Here is a 21,024-nt window from a genome sequence, read left to right on the forward strand (position 1 = left end):
TTCAGTTCGCTTGAATGATTGCTACATTGCAGAACGGTTGTACTGAATAACACTTTTCCCCCAAACTTTATTGAATAGACTTTGATGTACGTTTACTTTGCTCCCATTTGGTGGTTGTGGCGAGGTGTGGCTTGACACAGTGAATGACGAATTTAAAAGGCGGTGACCATGCTGACATTGTTCCCCAAGCCATAACCCAACCCCTCCCCATTTTTCAACCGGTCTTTCAGTACAGCTTCCATTTCCGTTCAGTTGTACGTTCCAGAACGTAAAAATGTGCTGAATGCAGCCCGGTTTAACTTTAAATGCGTGTTTATGTTCACATGTATCGACAAATGTTGTTTTTGTTATGAATTCATCAACAACATTGTTCTCCAAAACAAGGAGAGAAGGACAGCAGTGACCTCCTAGCCTTTTGATTGGACATCAACACCTTGACACCTCTCATAGGACTACAACACCCTCTGGACTGGGGGAATAGGTGTTATAGGATGTCTTCGCTACTGTCAGAACCAAACACTGACACACACCGAACACACTCACGAATGAACAGGCACGCGCACACACACACTGACTAGACGATCCCTGATTTTCAGGGGTGAAAGTATAATTAATTTGGTCCCGTGTGGCTCAGTTGGTAGAGCATGGCGCTTGCAACGCCAGGGTTGTGGGTTCAATTCCCACGGGGGGACCAGGGTTCAATTCCCACGGGGGGACCAGGATGAATATGTATGAACTTTCCAATTTGTAAGTCGCTCTGGATAAGAGCGTCTGCTAAATGACTTAAATGTAAAATGTAAATGTAAATTTCTTCCTGGTACGGGACCTCCTATATACCTGCTATATATCAAACATATATCAAAAATGTTTATGGGCCTAAACATATAATTATATGATCCATATTATTTCAATAGCATCTCTGTGGGCCTAGTCATAAAGATTTGTCATGTAACTGCTCAAATATTTTACCTTTTATTGTGGCATAAAAGCAACCAGTCATGATGTTCTCATCTGATTTTCATATAAACATATATTTCCCATGCCAATAAAGCCCCTTAAATTGAATTGTCAAACAATCACTTACTAGACAAGTTCATCCAGCCTCCAAACAGTGGTGAATAGAAAGAGACATCTGTTACACAAAACACCAGAAAGTGTAATGACATTTGTCGATTGTTAATAGGCCAGAATTGATGTGTCCACTCAGGTGATCCTGAGTGGCGCGGCCGTCTAAGGCACTGCATCGCAGTGCTAGAGGTGTCACTACAGACCCGTGATCGGGAGTCCCATAGTGCAGCGCACAATTGGTCCAGCGTCGTCCGGGTTAGGGGAGGGTTTGGCCGGGGTAGGCCATCATTGTAAATAATAATTTGTTCTTAACTGACTTGCCTAGTTAAATAAAGGTTAAATAAAAATCTCTGCCTTGGCAAAGTATCTGTGTTCTCATCGAACCACATAGCATTTTGGAGCTATACCACCCGTTTTCAAGTACAGTACTTCCATTTCCATGCCTCTGACATGTGCCAATGATAAAAAGTGGTATAATAGCCTACAGTCTTCTTGACATTTTGCTTTAATTATTGTAATAGGCTCATGTTTTTACCGGTATGGTGTACCCTTACTATTTATTTTGCCGGGAAGCCATACCGGACCATACATCCTTTTACTTTGACCACTGTTGATTTTATTTATCCATGGGAAATTCTTTATTCTGGCACTAGCCCCGTCCCGTACCTACCCTACACTACGTCAGACTGAACGTGACTTTCCTATTTGTCGATATTTTCTCTGTCCTCATCATGCACCGTTGCCAAACAAAAAAGCCACGTTGACGAACTGGACTGAAGTCTACTGCTGCTGTTTTTCCCAGAAAAATAGATCTAAACGAGCGTTTTTCATTCCTTCGAAATATAGAAAGATTACAGATGTCTTCGCCTCCGAAGGAAAAAATCGAGACCAAAGGAGGACACCTCCCGGCTGGTATTAAACCTTATGTTGCTTTTTACAGCACAAACATCGCTTTTGTTTTCATGGTTCAACTGACATTGTATCACTGCATACGCATTAGACCTATGTCAATAATTGTGTTGGGCAACGTTAGTTAGATACACACTACTCAAGTAGCTAGACTAACATGTGTGTGCTGTAGAACATCTGAAAGCTTACGAAATAATTTTTTTGTGGCCTGTGGCTAAGTCTGATTTCCCGAATAACGCACTACGCCTGTACATTGAGATCTAACGTTGCACATGTTGCCAATGTTTTATTGACGGTGCGCCATCAAACCTAGGCCCGTGTCTTCTCATGTGGCCTAGTTAGTATAGTGGAAGCTACCGTATGAAGCCTGGGTGCCAGTCTGTTTGGCTGTCATTCCACTTATTGCTATAGGTTTGACATGACAATTCCATAAGGAGTTGGCAAGAGAGCAGAAACAGACTGGCATCCAGGCTATGTAGCTAAAGTCTGTGGGGGATCTGATAACAGTCCTAAGGAGTAGCCTACGTGGACATAGAAAGTAGGGCACATAGCCATAACTGACTAAAGATTACAAGTAGCTACTAGCTAATGTTACTAGGACTGCCAGGTGGTGAAAAGACATGATCTCATTAGCAGGATATGCCTTGTCTTAAAATACTCTAAGGGTGTTTATACAATTTTTGTTAATTTAGTAGGGTTCGCTTAATTTTTTGTCCAATGTGAACACTCCAAGGGAACTCAGACCCCTCAAGAGTCCCTGAAGCAAAACGAACTGAGACCGAGAGGGGATCTGAGTTGGGTTCACTTGAAATACTCAGTCCGGTTTCCTTTTTTTAGGGCAATGTGAACACAAAGCTCCCCAGGTCCATTTGTCATTATTCCCGCACCACACACTAGACTACTGCAACACCGTTTCCCCTGCCATAACCCCTCACATTGGTGTCACAATTGAGAGAAGATTGTGTGGGTTCGCTGAAAAAAACGTGTGCTGTTTTGGGATATTGATTAGCAATTGTCAAGGATGCACAGAAATGCCAAAATATGAGTTTTTAGTTCAGGTTATTTATTTACAATATGTGATCTATAGGCTAAGAGAGCTTCATAAGATGTTTATTGATTGTGGGGTTTGAATAGTGTGAAGATAAAAGGGTACAAAATCAATTGTAGCTCTTACAACATTCAATTACAGCATTATTTAATCTGCAGTTATTCTTTTGCTATTTATTCTGTTACTATTAACATGTCAATATTATTAGTATCTTCTGATTACGATGATTGTCATATTTTAACTAAATGCAATTTCTTTGCTTCCAAAATGTAAGTAGGCATAGCTTTCTGATCAGATGGATTGACTTTTCTTGCACATTGTAAAAACCCAGACTGCATTGAGTGAATGTTGGAAAAAGATCTTGGTTCCTTTCTAAACATAGCAATGTGAATACAAAGAGGACTCAAACCACAAAATAGTAGGTTGTGAACTGGCAGAAGAGTTGAGTCCTCATTCAAGGGCAATGTGAAGGCGAAGAGAACAGAGTTCTTTAGTGTTTTTTTTACCCCAGAGTTCACTTTAATGAGGACTGAGATCGGTTATTTTAAACAGGATTATATGTGAATACAAGCCTTTTAGGCTATCTGATTATCTGACTGTCTGTGGTTCATTTTAATTCTTTGTTGCGCCTCAGCCTTTTGTCCACCCTACCCTAATGCAGCATTTCCCAAACTCGGTCCTGGGGAACTGCATATTTTGGTTTTTGCCCTAGCACCAGACAGCTGATAAAAATAATGAAAGTTTGATGATGAGTTGATTATTTGAATCAGCTGTGTTGTGCTAGGGCAACAAAAACAAAATGTGCAGCCTTTGGGGTCCCCAGGACCGAGTTTGGGAAACACTGCCTAATGTGTGTCGGGTGTTAATGTATAACAGTGATAAAGACGTGTGTGTTGATGTGAATTCATTGTGTGTGACAGTGAAGGCAGGGGGGATGAGGATAGTGCAGAAGCACCAGGGAGCAGCTCCACCTGAGCCGCCACCTGTCAAGGACAAGGACGACGAGGAGTTTGTGGAGGAGCCTAGGTAACACACACACACACACACACGGTAACACACACACACACACACACACACACACACACACACACAAAATTGGTGAAGTGAAAATATTTTTCTTTTTCAAAAAGTAAAAAAAATTGAAAAGTGGAGCGTGCATATGTATTCACCCCTTCTGCTATGAAGCCCCTAAAATAAGACCTGGTGCAACCAATTACCTTCAGAAGTCACATCATTTGTTAAATAAAGTCCACATGTGTGCAATCTAAGTGTCATGATCTGTCACATGATCTCAGTATAAATATACACACCTGTTCTGAAAGGCCCCAGAGTCTGCAACACCACCAAGCAAGCAGCACCATGAAGACCAAGGAGCTCTCCAAACAGGTCAGGGACAAAGTTGTGGAGAAGTACAGATCAGGGTTGGGTTCTAAAAAATATCTGAAACTTTGAACATCCCACGGAGCACCATTAAGTCCATTATTAAAGAATGGAAAGAATATGGCACCACGACAAACCTACCAAGAGAGGGCCGCCCACCAAAACTCACGGACCAGGCAAGGAGGGCATTAATAATGGAGGCAACAGAGAGACCAACGATAACCCTGAAGGATCTGCAAAGCTCCACAGCAGAGATTGAAGTATCGGTCCATAGGACCACTTTAAGCCGTACACTCTACAGAGCTGGGCTTTACAGAAGAGTAGCCAGAAAAAAGCCATTGCTAAAAGAAAAAAATATGCAAACATGTTTGGTGTTTGCCAAAAGGCATGTGGGAGATTCCCCAAACATATGGAAGAAGGTACTCTGGTCAGATGAGACTAAAATTTATATTTTTGGCCATCAAGGAAAACACTGTCTGGCAAAAACCCAACACATCTCATCACCCCGTGAACACCATCCTCACAGTGATGCATGGTGGTGGTAGCTGCATGCTGTGGTGATGTTTTTCATCAGCAGGGACTGAGAATCTGGTCAGAATTGAAGGAATGATGGATGGCGCTAGGTACAGGGAAATTCTTGAGGGAAACCTGTTTCAGTCTTCCAGAGATTTGAGACTGGGACGGAGGTTCACCTTCCAGCAGGACAATGACCCTAAGAATACTGCTAAAGCAACACTTAAGTGGTTTAAGGGGAAACATTTAAATGTCTTGGAATGACCTCGTCAAAGCCCAGACCTCAATCCGATTGAGAATCTGTGGTATGACTTAAAGATTGCTGTACACCAGTGGAACCCATCCAACTTGAAGGAGCTGGAGCAGTTCTGCCTTGAAGAATGGGCAAAAATCTCAGTGGCTAGATGTGCCAAGCTTATAGAGACATACCCCAAGAGACGTGCAGCTATAATTGCTGCAAAAGGTGGCTCTACAAAGTATTGGCTTTGGGGGGGTGAATAGTTATGCACGCTCACGTTTTCTGTTTATTTGTCTTATTTCTTGTTTGTTTCACAGTAAAAAATATTTTGCATTTTCAAAGTGGTAGGCATGTTGTGTAAATCAAATGATACAAACCCCCCAAAAATATTTGAATTCCAGGTTGTAAGGCAACAAAATAAGAAAAATGCCAAGGAGGGTGAATACTTTCACAAGCCATTGTACCTGCACACATACATACAGTTGAAGTCAGAAGTTTACATACAACTTTAACCAAATACATTTAAACTCAGTTTTTCACAATTCCTGACATGTAATCCCAGTGAAAATTCCCTGTTTTAGGTCAGTTAGGATCACCACTTTATTTTAAGAATGTGAAATGTCAGAATAATAGTAGTGATTTCTTTCATCACATTCCCAGTGGGTCAGAAGTTTACGTACACTCAATTAGTATTTGGTAGCATTGCCTTTAAATTGTTTAACTTGGGTCAAACGTTTCGGGTAGCCTTCCACAAGCTTCCCACAATAAGTTGGGTGAATCTTGGCCCATTCCTCTTGACAGAGCTGGTGTAACTGAGTCAGGTTTGTAGGCCTTCTTGCTCGCACACGCTTTTTCAGTTCTGCCCACAAATTTTCTATAGGATGAGGTCAGGGCTTTGTGATGGCCACTCCAATACCTTGACTTAGTTGTCCTTAAGCCAATTTGCCACAACTTTGGAAGTATGCTTGGGGTCATTGTCCATTTGGAAGACCCATTTGCGACAAAGCTCTAACTTCCTGACTGATGTCTTGATGTTGCTTCAATATATCCACATAATTTCCCTGCCTCATGATGCCATCTATTTTGTGAAGTGCACCAGTCCCTCCTGCAGCAAAGCACCCCCACAACACAATGCTGCCACCCCCGATCTTCACAGTTGGGATGGTGTTCTTCGACTTGCAAGCCTCCCCCTTTTCCTCCAAACATAACGATGGTCATTATGGCCAAACAGTTCTATTTTTGTTTCATCAGAACAGAGGACATTTCTCCAAAAAGTACGATCTTTGTCCCTATGTACAGTTGCAAACCGTAGTCTGGCTTTTTTATGGCGGTTTTGGAGCAGTGGCTTCTTCCTTGCTGAGTGGCCTTTCAGATTGTGTCGATATATGACTCGTTTTACTGTGGATATAGATACTTTTGGACCTGTTTCCTCCAGCATCTTCACAAGGTCCTTTGCTGCTGTTCTGGGATTGATATGCACTTTTCGCACCAAAGTACGTTCATCTCTAGGAGACAGAATGCGTCTCCTTCTTAAGCGGTATGACGGCTGATGGCCACATTGGTGTTTATACTTGCGTATTATTGTTTGAACAGATGAACGTGGTACATTCAGGCGTTTGGCAAATGCTCCCACGGATGAACCAGACTTGTGGAATTCTACAATTTTATTTCTGAGGTTTTGGCTGATTTCTTTTGATTTTCCCATGATGTCAAGCAAAGAGGCACTGAGTTTGAAGGTAGGCCTTGAAATACATCCACAGGTACACCTGCAATTGACTCAAATGATGTCAGTTAGCCTATCAGAAGCTTCTAAAGCCATGACATAATTTTCTGGAATTTTCCAAGCTGTTTAAAGGCACAGTCCACTTAGTGTATGTAAACTTCTGACCCACTGGAATTGTGATACAGTGAAATAATCTGTCTGTAAACAATTGTTGGAAAAATGACTTGTGTCATGCACAAAGTAGCTGTCCTAACCGACTTGCCAAAACTATAGTTTGTTAACAAGACATTTGTGGAGTGGTTGAAAAACAAGTTTTAATGACTCCAACCTAAGTGTATCTAAACCTCCGACTTCAACTGTTCATACACACATACATACATAGTCCTTGTACCAAATAATGTGTTTAATTTTTAGAACTGATAAGAACATTCCACAAACTTGAACTCACCAAATAACCTATGATGGCCGGTATCTGTGCTAGAAGAGACAACGACCAGGTCTGATGCTTTAATATCTGTTAATTTTCATCCCTTCACTGCCTATTGTCAACCTGAGGTCCACCTTGTTTTTCTTAGAACTTGTCATTATGGCCTATTGGGTCTCGACTGTTGAGCAATGTAAGTTTATCCAGGTGAAATATTTACACCACACTGTGTGTTGCGTTTACTGCTGAGTGTCCTCTCCAGAACCTGTTGAGCAACACAGTGAGAGTTTTGTATAAACGTTCAAACTCAGCTGTGGCTCTCGCTCCTCTCTTTGGCCGGTCCTTGGGAGCGAACAGGAATTGTGGCATGGACACAGGGAAAGTAAAGAGAGCGAAAGAGGTTTCAAGTATTGGCTTACCCTATGCCCCAGCCTAAAGAGGGAGGTTGTCATAACAGCTCCTGCCCCGGGTCCTCTGGAGAGATCAGAGGCGGCAGTGAAAGTGCCCGTGTGAAATGCTGTAAAAATCCTCTGATGCGGTCAGCTTGGCTCTTACCCTGGCTCTGGCTTTCCTTCAGTCGCTCATTAAAGAGCAAGGTTAGTGTGTGTGTGTGTCCTGCGTGCATGCCTGTGTCCACTCTGTTGAGAGCAGGTGGATGCTGTGTAGCAGCCAGTGGAGCGAGGTCACCATGGGAACGCCTGTCACATACAATTTAGACCTAGATGGAGAGATGGGAGGAAAGGGAGAGAAGTTTACAGTAAAGGCAACAGAGCATCGCCATAAGCACTTCCTGTACACAGCCTGAGGGTCGGGACCAACCCTAACTCTGAAGTTATTTTTCATCTCGTGCTCTTGCTCTCCCCCACTCTATTTCTCTTTATCCCTCTCTCTCCCTCTAGCATTTCGCTACACCCGCAATAACATCTGCTAAACACGTGTATATAACAAATCAAATTTGATCATTCTCTTTATCCCCTCTCTCTCTCTCTCCCCCTCTCTTTTTGTTTCTCTCTTTAACCTCATCTTGTCTATCTGGTGCATCTGCACTCCAGATGACTGACTGACTGCGCCTGATTAAATTGCTCTCATACCAGTGTAGTTAGATTGTAATAACATGTTGACATTACTTGAAGATAATGTTTAGGCTACTTTAAGTGAAGTACTCCAATACAGGTATACTGCAGCGAAGTGGGCCTGTGTCTGTCAGTCATTAACGTCTTGACAAGGCCGCTGGTGTTGTACCAAGGACGCTAGCGACAATATGTAGACTACTTTAATTGTGTATGCTACGTTAAGTCTCTCTGCTGCCCTGCCCAAACCTCCAGAGGTAGACGCTGAGGACAGCTTTTCACCTCCGGTAATGGTTCTGCTGTTACACCAGACAGGACTCGTTTCTCATGTCAAGGTCCATTTCCATCTCGGGATCTCTCCCCTCCCCTCATCACCCCCCCCCCCCCCCCCCCCCCCCCTCCTTCTTTCCTCCCTCTCCCCTGCTGTGTGAGTTGCAGTGTAGAACCAGCCCAGTATTAATGATAGTCATTTAGCAGGATGGCAGGCAGGTCCACAGCATCACAGTACTGTGAATGAGATCATGGCGGTCTCTTTCTCTCGCCGTCTCTGTGTATGTTTGTTCAATTGGATCAAACAGAAGCACTTTCTGTTCCTGTCTTTTATAACCCCCTGAAAGAGAAACTCCAGAGTTGATGGTCAGTGTTTCTGACATCGACACTGGCATACATTCATTAGGCATTTCATCTCAACAAAATGTGATCATGTCTCGTCAAAGAATTGACATTGAGGTAGGAGTCTGATGTGTTTAACCCCTCTTTCTGTCTCTAGCCCACCAAAGCCCACTGTGGTCGTGTCAGGAGTGGTTACAAAGGTAAGACCAAAGTGTGTGTGTGTGTGTGTGTGTGTGTGTGTGTGTGTGTGTGTGTGTGTGTGTATGACCCACCCAGATATCACCTCGGACTGGATTCTTCACCAATGCACACACACACTAAGCTTAGCCTACCCTGACCCCTAGGATATTGCCATTTACCCCCACCGTTTCCACTCACACACCATGCTTACCCCCATCTAAGCTCACCCCTCTGGGGTCTCTACTTAGCTCTCTATCTGTACATCTAGGCTTGCCTTTTTATTCTCTATTTGTCTGTGCTGCCATACCTGCAGGCTGCGACAGCCTTAAATAAAGCCTGACGAACCAGGGGGCAGCTGCAGAGATTATATTCTCCCACTGAGATGACCTTAGAGAGGGCTTCTACATCTCCCTGATTAAGGCTAGCCTTACTGCCTCGGATCTATATTTGTTGAGGTTTGGTAAACTAAACTAAATTCCACTCATTTATATTGCCTTCCTATGGAGAGAGAAAGATCTCTCTGGACATTCTGTACATCTCTCTCCACCTCTCATTCCATCTCTCTCAAACACACAAATACATTTCTCTATAGCACACACATTCTCAATCTCTCTCCCTCACACTGATACACACCGCATCCCTTCCTTTCTCTCTCCCTCACACTGATACACACCCCATCCCTTCCTGTCTCTCTCCCTCACACTGATACACACCCCATCTCTTCCTTTCTCTCTCCCTCACACTGATACACACCCCATCCCTTCCTGTCTCTCTCCCTCACACTGATACACACCCCATCCCTTCCTTTCTCTCTCCCTCACACTGATACACACCCCATCTCTTCCTTTCTATCTCCCTCACACTGATACACACCCCATCCCTTCCTGTCTCTCTCCCTCACACTGATACACACCCCATCCCTTCCTGTCTCTCTCCCTCACACTGATACACACCCCATCCCTTCCTGTCTCTCTCCCTCACACTGATACACACCCCATCTCTTCCTTTCTCTCTCCCTCACACTGATACACACCCCATCCCTTCCTGTCTCTCTCCCTCACACTGATACACACCCCATCCCTTCCTTTCTCTCTCCCTCACACTGATACACACCCCATCCCTTCCTTTCTCTCTCCCTCACACTGATACACACCCCATCCCTTCCTTTCTCTCTCCCTCACACTGATACACACCCCATCCCTTCCTGTCTCTCTCCCTCACACTGATACACACCCCATCCCTTCCTGTCTCTCTCCCTCACACTGATACACACCCCATCCCTTCCTGTCTCTCTCCCTCACACTGATACACACCCCATCTCTTCCTTTCTCTCTCCCTCACACTGATACACACCCCATCCCTTCCTGTCTCTCTCCCTCACACTGATACACACCCCATCCCTTCCTGTCTCTCTCCCTCACACTGATACACACCCCATCCCTTCCTGTCTCTCTCCCTCACACTGATACACACCCCATCTCTTCCTTTCTCTCTCCCTCACACTGATACACACCCCATCCCTTCCTTTCTCTCTCCCTCACACTGATACACACCCCATCCCTTCCTGTCTCTCTCCCTCACACTGATACACACCCCATCCCTTCCTGTCTCTCTCCCTCACACTGATACACACCCCATCCCTTCCTGTCTCTCTCCCTCACACTGATACACACCCCATCTCTTCCTTTCTCTCTCCCTCACACTGATACACACCCCATCCCTTCCTTTCTCTCTCCCTCACACTGATACACACCCCATCCCTTCCTGTCTCTCTCCCTCACACTGATACACACCCCATCCCTTCCTGTCTCTCTCCCTCACACTGATACACACCCCATCCCTTCCTGTCTCTCTCCCTCACACTGATACACACCCCATCCCTTCCTGTCTCTCTCCCTCACACTGATACACACCCCATCCCTTCCTTTCTCTCTCCCTCACACTGATACACACCCCATCCCTTCCTGTCTCTCTCCCTCACACTGATACACACCCCATCCCTTCCTGTCTCTCTCCCTCACACTGATACACACCCCATCCCTTCCTGTCTCTCTCCCTCACACTGATACACACCCCATCTCTTCCTTTCTCTCTCCCTCACACTGATACACACCCCATCCCTTCCTTTCTCTCTCCCTCACACTGATACACACCCCATCCCTTCCTGTCTCTCTCCCTCACACTGATACACACCCCATCCCTTCCTGTCTCTCTCCCTCACACTGATACACACCCCATCCCTTCCTTTCTCTCTCCCTCACACTGATACACACCCCATCCCTTCCTGTCTCTCTCCCTCACACTGATACACACCCCATCCCTTCCTGTCTCTCTCCCTCACACTGATACACACCCCATCTCTTCCTTTCTCTCTCCCTCACACTGATACACCCCCCATCTCTTCCTTTCTCTCTCCCTCACACTGATACACACCCCATCCCTTCCTTTCTCTCTCCCTCACACTGATACACACCCCATCCCTTTCTCTTATATATATATATATATACCTACCTCATATACATTGCCATCCTAGTTTGACCTTATTCCACTGTGTGTGAGCGCTTGCATTCCCGTCCGTATGTCCAGAGGTTTATATAGATAAACCTGATAAACTGATACAGGAGTTTTATTGTACCAGCTCCACTGGACTGTATAAAGGGGTCTGAGTGGTGTCATGCCCAGATTCAGGCCTCCTAACCTGGATAATGTCTGCCACACCCCTTGGCTCCCTTGATTGTAGGTCTTTCAGATCTATAGGAGTTATGGTCTTAAACTGAAACATTCACGAATATACATTGCACAACATTAGATCGCATGCATGCACAGACACACAGACATGATATATAAAAGTGTGTGCGTGCGTGTGTGTGTGTGTATTCTCTATACTGCTGTGTTAGCATTTCCTAGAGATTTGAAGCTGGTGAGTCATTCACAGCCAGCACATCTCTCTTATCTATCAGACTCCGATATTATGACTACACCACTGTTACACACTACAGTACTCTTCTGGAACGCTACACAATTCTCCTGGGGGAGAGCGGGAAAGAGAGTGAGCGGGAGATTATGAAGAGCTAGGGGCAGTTGACTTTTATATGAGCTATACTTTCATCCTCTGTCTGTAGGTTGAATCTGACCCTCACCCTATGGTATTAATGGACTTGTGTCCTAACCCTTATTAGTGCCATGCCTTCTCTTTTTAATTAACCTTTATTTAAACTAGGCAAGTCAGTAAAGAACACATTCTTATTTACAATGACGGCCTGCCCCGGCCAAACCCAAACCCCGGACGACACTGGGCCAATTGTGCGCCGCCCTGTCTGAGAGAGAAGACTGCCAATCAAGTTCTTTAGTCTTAACTATAGCACTACATAGCCTAAGAATGCCTACAATGTGAAGCAATGCAATGGAGTGTAAAAAGTAAATGCGTTTGATTTTGATGGGATGTGGCATCGAAGGGGAGGATGTGTATTTGTGGGCTGAGTTCTTGGAACTTCAGATTGAGGGTTTAGATAGACCATGTGGGTAGACACTCCTGGGTAAATCCATTTGAATTCGATCACTTTTTGACAGCAATCCCTTTTGATTTAAACCACTTTCCATACGTCTGCCCATGGAAGAAGTGGTCAAAGCTCAAAGTTAACACGTTTTGCATACCCCACCCTAACATGAGACATCCATGTCTTCATCACTGGAAAAGGTTGAGTTTGATTATAATTTTAAAGTATACAAACAGAGTTATCAAACTATTTAATCATTTCTTGAAATAAATGTTTAAAAAAGAAATACACTACCGGTCAAGTTTTAGAACAACTACTCATTCAAGGGTTTTTCTTTATTTGTACAATTTTCTACATTGTAGAATAATAGTGAAGACATCAAAACTATGAAATAACACATGGAATCATGTAGTAACAAAAAAGGTGTTAAACAAATCAACATACAGTTGAAGTCAGAAGTTTACATACACCTTAGACAAATACATTTAAACTCTGTTTTTCACCATTTCTGACATTTAATCCTAGTAAAAAGTCCCTGTCTTATGTCAGTTAGGATAACCATTTTATTTTAAGAATGTGAAATGTCAGAATAATAGTAGATAGAATGATTTATTTCAGCTTTTATTTCTTTCATCACATTCCCAGTGGGTCAGAAGTTTACATACACTCAATTAGTATTTGGTAGCATTGCCTTTAAATTGTTTAACTTGGGTCAAACGTTTCGGGTAGCCTTCCACAAGCTTCCCACAATAAGTTGGGTGAATTTTGGCACATTCCTCCTGACAGAGCTGGTGTAATTGAGTCAGATCTGTAGGCCTCCTTGCTCGCACATGGTTTTTCAGTTCTGCCCACACATTTTCTATGGGATTGAGGTCAGAGCTTTGTGATGGCAACTCCAATACCATGACTTTGTTGTCCTTAAGCCATTTTGCCACAACTTTGGAAGTATGCTTGGGGTCATTGTCCATTTGGAAGACTCATTTGCGACCAAGCTTTAACTTCCTGACTGATGTCTTGAGATGTTGCTTCAGTATATCCACATAATTTCCCTGCCTCATGATGCCATCTATTTTGTGAAGTGCACCAGTCCCTCCTGCAGCAAAGCACCCCCACAACATGATGCTGCCACCCCCGTGCTTCACGGTTGGAATGGTGTTCTTCGGCTTGCAAATCTCCCCCTTTTTCCTCCAAACATAACGATGGTCATTATGGCCTAACAGTTCTATTTTTGTTTCATCAGACCAGAGGACATTTCTCCAAAAAGTACGATCTTTGTCCCTATGTGCAGTTGCAAACCGTATTCTGATCCACTGGAATTATGATACAGTGAAATAATCTGTCTGTAAACAATTGTTGGGAAAATTACTTGTGTCATGCACAAAGTAGATGTCCTAACCGACTTGCCAAAACTATAGTTTGTTAACAAGAAATTTGTGGAGTGGTTGAAAAACTAGTTTTAATGACTCCAACTTAAGTGTATCTAAACTTCCGACTTCAACTGTATATTTGAGTCTTCAATAAGCCACCCGTCGCCTTGATGACAGCTTTGCACACTCTTGGCATTCTCTCAACCATCTTCACCTGGAATGCTTTTCCAACAGTCTTGAAAGACTTCCCAGTTATGTTGAGCACTTGTTGGCTGCTTTTCCTTCGCTCTGCGATCCGACTCATCCCAAACCTTCTCAATTTGGTTGAGGTTGGGGGATTGTGGAGGCCAGGTCATTTGATGCAGCACTCATCACTCTCCTTCTTGGTAAAATAGCCCTTACATAGCCTGGAGGTATGTTGGGTCATTGTTCTGTTGAAAAACAAATGATAGTCCCACTAAGCCCAAAGCAGATGGGATGGCGTATCAACTCCAGACCAAAGGACAAATTTCCCACCGGTCTAATGTCCATTGCTTGTGTTTCTTCGCCCAAGCAAGTCTCTTCTTATTGGTGTCCTTTAGTAGTAGTTTCTTTGCAGAAATTTGACAATGATGGACTGATTCAGTCTTTTCTGAACAGTTGATGTTGAGATGTGTCTGTTAGTTAAATTCTGTGAAGCATTTATTTGGGCTGCAATTTCTGAGGCTGGTAACTCTAATGAACGTATCCTCTGCAGCAGAAGTAACTCTGGGTCTTCCATTCCTGTGGCGGTCCTCATGAGAGCCAAGTTCATCATAGTGCTTGATGGTTTTTGCGACTGCAGTTGAAGAGTCTTTCAAAGTTCTCAATGTTCCGTATTGACCTTCATGTCTTAAAGTAATGATGGACTGTCATTTCTCTTTGCTTATTTGAGCTGTTTTTGCCATAATATGGACTTGGTCTTTTACCGAATAGGGCTATCTTCTGTATAACCCCCCTACCTTGTCACAACACAACTGATTGACTCAAACGCATTAAGAAGGAAAGAAATTCCACAAATTAATTTTTAACAAGGCACACCTGTTAATTGAAATGCATTCCAGTTAACATGAAGCTGGTTGAGAGAATGCCAAGAGTGTGCTAAGCTGTCAAGGCAAAGAGTGGCTATTTGAAGAATCTCAAATCTCAAATATATTTGTATAACACTTTTGTGGTTACTACATGATTCCATATGTGTTATTTCATAGTTTTGATGTCTTCACTATTATTCTACAATGTAGAAAATAGTAAAAATAAAGAAACCCTTGAATGAGGTGTTCTAAAACTTTTGAGCAGTTGTGTTTTTTTTAACCTTTAACGTCTTATCTAAAAATGGGTAAACCGATTTTTGTTATTATTTGTTTATGTTGTAGCTGAGATTTGTTGTGCCTGCCATCGGTTGAGACACAACATGCTCTTAAATACAGGGTGGGCATCATTTCAATCATAGAAATATAATTCATATAATGGACCTATTCCTTCAGACCACTGCAATTTGACTAGTACACCATTTGAAATTGAACTGAAATTTTTGCTTCTAATTACTAACATAATGATGGCCACCGGTCTACTCGTTGCTGAATGTCAACTTAAAGTAAATGTTCATGTCTATTCTATGATCTATATGTCTATGATTTCAATAGGTTTCCTATGGAAGATTGACAGTATAATTTAAAACAACAGATACTCCCATTCAAGTCAGTGTTCTATGATGTGTTGACCTCCATCTTTGTGATACCTTTTTATATTCACATTTGAGTACGTTTATCAGCCAAAACATGACACTCGCCCTGTATTCAAGAGCATGTTGTATCTCAACCGATGGCGAGCACAACATAACCTCATATGATGTAAAATAGGTTCTAAGCTACAACATGTAAATCTTATTTTTAATTTTTTTTTGATAATTGACCTTTTTAAGGTTACATTTTTACTTTAAAAAAATATATATATATATAAAATAGTTTGACAACCCTGTTTGTAAGCTTTTTAAATCATGTAAATCTCAGCCATTTATCTTTTCCAGTGATGAAGACATGGATGTCTCATGGCAGGGTGGGGAATGCAAAATGGGTCAACTTTCAGCACCTTTTAGCACCTTTTATCTCTTTAAGGTCCAAAAGATCACGTTCTGAGTACTTCTACAATGGGAAAATATGTATAGAAGGTTTCGTTCAAATCAAAAGGGGTTCAGTCAAAAAGTGATTGAAATCAAATGGATTTACTCTCCTAGGTCTCTGTACTGGATTCTACTGACACACACACACACACACAGCATGCCTGTGGTAATTAATCAGAGAGCCAGAATATTTAGAACAGACTGGGGTCAAACAGATCGGCACACCAGGAGAGACAGCGCGTATACATACAAGTGATAGACACCACACACTGGTGCTGCTGGATGCTTGGAGGAGCACAAAGGCCAGTGGCATGTATTGAAGCTATAGGGCTCTGACTAAAAGGCCGATCAGCTTGAGGAATATATGTAGATGTGTGTGTGTGTGAACACCTTTTGTACTGTAACACACCTGTACTAAGTGGATGTGTGTGGTTGTGTTCTCAGGGTGATAAGGACTTCACCCCAGCGGCAGCCCAGGTAGCTCACCAGAAGCCCCAGCCGTCTGTCAGCAAGATGCCCCAGAACCAGCACCTCACCCAGCAAATCCACCAGCCCCGCAAGTGAGGCTACCGCCAAGCTTACCTTCCCTCCGCTAACTCTGCTACAGTTGGCCCCACAAGGCGCCAGTAATCTTCCCAGACACAGCTCTACAGTCAGTTTTGTGTTTACCCCCCTCCAATGGTTAAGTAAGGATTTGAAGAGGCGAAACTGATCCTAAATCTGTGACTAAGGGCAAGCCAATGCAACGCATCATCAATGAACCACATCAGCCAACCTATCACAGCAGCCTACCGACCAACCCAATAACCACAAACCAATCAAAGAACTGAACAACCAATCAATTAAGCATGCAACCAATTACCATAAGTGCTCAGGTTACCAGGGAATCCCCTGTTAAGCATTCCATGTGATCCCACTCTCATACTTGGGTTATTATACTGAACAGAAATATAAACGCAACAATTTCAAAGATTTACTGAGTTACAGTTCATAAACTCAGCAAAAAAAGAAACGTCCTCGCACTGTCAACTGCGTTTATTTTCAGCAAACAACGTGTAAATATTTGTCTGAACGTAACAAGATTCAACTGAGACATAAACTGAACAAGTTCCACAGACATGTGACTAACAGAAATGGAATAATGTGACCCTGAACAAAGGGGGGGGTCAAAATCAAAAGTAAGTCAGTATCTGGTGTGGCCACCAGCTGCATTAAGTACTGCAGTGCATCTCCTCATGGACTGCACCAGATTTGCCAGTTCTTGCTGTGAGATATTACCCCACTCTTCCATGAAGGCAACTGCAAGTTCCCGGACATTTCTGGGGGAAATGGCCCTAGCCCTCACCCTCCGATCCAACAGGTCCCAGACGTGCTCAATGGGATTGAGATCCGGGCTCTTCGCTGGCCATGGCAGAACACTGACATTCCTGTCTTACAGAAAATTACGCACAGAACGAGCAGTATGGCTGGTGGCATTGTCATGCTAAAGGATCAGGTCAGGATGAGCCTGCAGGAAGGGTACCACATGAGGGAGGAGGATGTCTTCCCTGTAACACACAGTTTTGAGATTGCCTGCAATGACAACAAGCTCAGTCCGATGATGCTGTGACACACCACCCCAGACCATGACAGACCCTCCACCTCCAAATCGAACCCGCTCCCGAGTACAGGCCTCGGTGTAACGCTCATTCCTTCGACAATAAACGCGAATCCGACCATCACCTCTGGTGAGACAAAACCGCGACTCGTCAGTGAGAGAACTTTTTGTCAGTCCTGTCTGGTCCAGCGACGGTGGGTTTGTGTCCATAGGCAACGTTGTTTCTGGTGAGGACCTGCCTTACAACAGGCCTATAAGACCTGCGCAGGTGTTGGTACACGTGGTCTGCCACTGCGAGGACGATCAGCTGTCCGTCCTGTCTCCCTGTAGCGCTGTCTTAGGCGTCTCAAAGTACGGACATTGCGATTTATTGCCCTGGCCACATCTGCAGTCCTCATGCCTCCTTGCAGCATGCCTAGGCACGTTCACGCAGATGAGCAGAGACCCTGGCCATCTTTCTTTTGGTGTTTTTCAGAGTCAGTAGAAAGGCCTCTTTAGTGTCCTAAATTTTCATAACTTTGACCTTAATTGCCTACCGTCTGTAAGCTGTTAGTGTCTTAACGACCGTTCCACAGGTGCATGTTCATTAATTGTTTATGGTTCATTGAACAAGTATGGGAAACAGTGTTTAAACCCTTTACAATGAAGATCTGTGAAGTTATTTGGATTTTTACGAATTATCTTTGAAAGACAGGGTCCTGAAAAAGGGACATTTCTTTTTTTGCTGGGTTTATAAAGACATCAGTCAATAGAAATAAATAAATTAGGACCTAATCTATGGATTTCACATGACTGAGCAGGGGTGTAGCCATGGGGAGCCAGGCCCAGCCAATCAGAATGAGATTTTCCCACAAACGGGCTTTATTACAGTCAGAAATACTCCTCAGCACCCCCCAGGTGAAGAAGCCGGATGTTGAGGTCCTGGGCAGGACTGGTTACACGTGGTCTGCGGTTGTGAGGACGGTTGGACAGACTGCCAAATTGTCTAAAACAACATTGATGGTAGCTTATGGTAGAGAAATGAACATTCAATTCTCTGGCAACAGCTCTGGTGGATATTCCTGCAGTCAGCATGCCAATGTCACGCTCCCTAAAAACTAGAGACATCTGTGGCATTGTGTTGTGTGACAATTGCACATTTTAAAGTGGCCTTTTATTGTCCCCAGCACAAGGTGCACCTGTGATCAGGCTGTTTAATCAGCTTCTTGATATGCCACCCCTGTCTGGTGGCTGGATTATCTTGGTAAAGGAGAAATGCTTACTAACAGGGGTGGAAACACATTTTTGCACAAAATATGAGCAAAATTGTATTTTTTTAGCTAATGAGTCATGGGACCAAAACTTTACATGTTGCGTTTATATTTTTGTTCAGTGTAGTTCTAAGGGAAATGTCATAGACTACACACACAATCCTCCTTCATTTCAAGTGTGGTTATTAATGTCAACACCACATTTCAGGGTTCCATGGAAATACATTTAGGCAAGGAGTAATTTCCTAAGTTTATTTAATAAAGTTTAAAATTATATATTTTTATTTTACTCAGTTTGTTTCTTGAGTAAAGTCCTTAGTCGGTGAGTGGACTTAAGCATTAGGTGTGGTTGTCATTAAAGATTTAACTTTAAAATCATTGTTATGTCTTCATTGTTACTGGATGTATTATGTAATATTCTGTATTATCCATGAACAAATGGAACTGTTGTGTATTGAGCTCTGTGACCTGCATATCTCTTCTTTATACTCTACAAATACGCTGCCTTCAGAGAGTATTCATACCCCTTAACTTATTCCACATTGGTGTGTTACAGCCTGAATTCAAACTGGATGAAGTGGCTTTACACACGTTACTCCATAATTAAAACATGTCTTAAGAAATGTTTGCAAATTTATTGGAAAATAAATACAGAAATATCACATTTACTGCACATAAGTATTCACACCCCTGAGTCAATACATGTTAAATTCACATTTGGCAGCGATTACATCTGCGTCTTTCTGGGTAAATCTAAGAGCTTTGCACACCTGGATTGTACGATATGTGCACATTAGTCTTAAATTATTCAAGCTCAGTCAAGTTGGTTGTTGATCATTGCTAGACAGCCATTTTGAAGTCTTGCCATAGATTTTCAAGCCTATTTGAAGTCAAAACTGTAACTAGGCCACTCAGGAACATTCAATGTCTTGGTAAACAACTCCAGTGTACATTTGGTCTTGTGTTTTAGCTTATTGACCTGCTGAAAGGTGAATTTGTGTCACAGTGACTAGAAAGCATACTGAAGCAGGTTGTTTTTAGCTCTATTCTGTTTATTTTTTTCCCACCTAGTCCTTGCCGATGACATGATGCAGCCACCACTATGCTTGAAAATGTGATGCGTAGTACTTAGTGATGTGTTGGATTTGCCCCAAATATAACGCTTTGTATTCAGGACATAAAGTGAATTTCTTAGCCACATTTTTTACAGTTTTACTTTAGTGCCTTATTGCAAACAGGATGCATGCTTTGGAATATTTGTATTCTGTACAGGCTTCCTTTTCACTCTGTCATTTAGGTTAGTATTGTGGAGTTACTATAATGTTGATCCATCCTCAGTTTTCTCGTATCACAGCCATTAAACTCTGTAACTGTTTTGAAGTCACTATTGGCCTCAAGGTGAAATCCCTGAATGGTTTCCTCCCTCTCTGACAACTGAGGAAGGACGCCTGTATCTTTGTAGTGACCGGGTGTATTGATACACCATCCAAAGTGTAATTATTAACTTCACCATGCTTTTTGTAATTTTACCCATCTACCAATAGGTGCCGTTCCTTGCGAGGCATTGGAAAACCTCCCTGGTCTTTGTGGTTGAATCTGTGTTTGAAATTCACTGCTCGACTCAGGGACAGATAATTGTATGTGTGGCGTACAAATACGAGGTAGTCACTAAACACTATTATTGCACACAGTGAGTCCATGCAACTTATGTGACATGTTAAGCACATTTTTAATTTTGAACTTATTTAGACTTGCAATAACAAAGGGGTTGAATACTTGACTCGACATTTCAGCTTTTCATTTATAGTTAATTTGTAAAAATGTTGGACATACTTTTGATAATGTGGTGTATGTGGACACCTGCTCGTCGAACATCTCATTGCAAAATCATGGACATTAATATGGAGTTGGTTCCCCCTTTGCTGCTATAACAGCCTCCACTCTTCTGGAAAGGCTTTCCACTAGATGTTGGAACATTGCTGCGGGGACTTGCTTCCATTCAGCCACAAGA

The 21,024-nt window shown here is 43.0% G+C and overlaps 1 protein-coding gene across 1 annotated transcript; it reads left to right on the forward strand.

Annotated features, from left to right (window-relative positions):
- Window positions 1–1,790: 1,790 nt before the first annotated feature.
- LOC120027793 (death-associated protein 1-like) lies at window positions 1,791–17,201 on the forward strand. The gene is made up of 4 exons (XM_038972824.1): window positions 1,791–1,980; window positions 3,946–4,051; window positions 9,143–9,185; window positions 16,611–17,201. Exons 1-4 carry the CDS (start codon window positions 1,926–1,928, stop codon window positions 16,728–16,730), a joined length of 324 nt encoding a protein of 107 aa, XP_038828752.1. The 5' UTR covers window positions 1,791–1,925; the 3' UTR covers window positions 16,731–17,201.
- The last annotated feature ends 3,823 nt before the right edge of the window (window positions 17,202–21,024 follow it).

This window comes from Salvelinus namaycush, chromosome 33 (genome assembly GCF_016432855.1).
Source record: "Salvelinus namaycush isolate Seneca chromosome 33, SaNama_1.0, whole genome shotgun sequence".
Lineage (NCBI taxonomy): Eukaryota > Metazoa > Chordata > Actinopteri > Salmoniformes > Salmonidae > Salvelinus > Salvelinus namaycush.

What these genes read in the sequence shown, in the direction of transcription:
- LOC120027793 (XM_038972824.1), top strand. Translation starts at nt 1,926, where the DNA reads ATGTCTTCGCCTCCGAAGGAAAAAATCGAGACCAAAGGAGGACACCTC. An exon ending in AGGAGGACACCTCCCGGCTG is followed by an intron (nt 1,981 to 3,945) that starts GTATTAAACCTT and finishes TGTGTGTGACAG; the next exon opens with TGAAGGCAGGGGGGATGAGG. An exon ending in GAGTTTGTGGAGGAGCCTAG is followed by an intron (nt 4,052 to 9,142) that starts GTAACACACACA and finishes TTCTGTCTCTAG; the next exon opens with CCCACCAAAGCCCACTGTGG.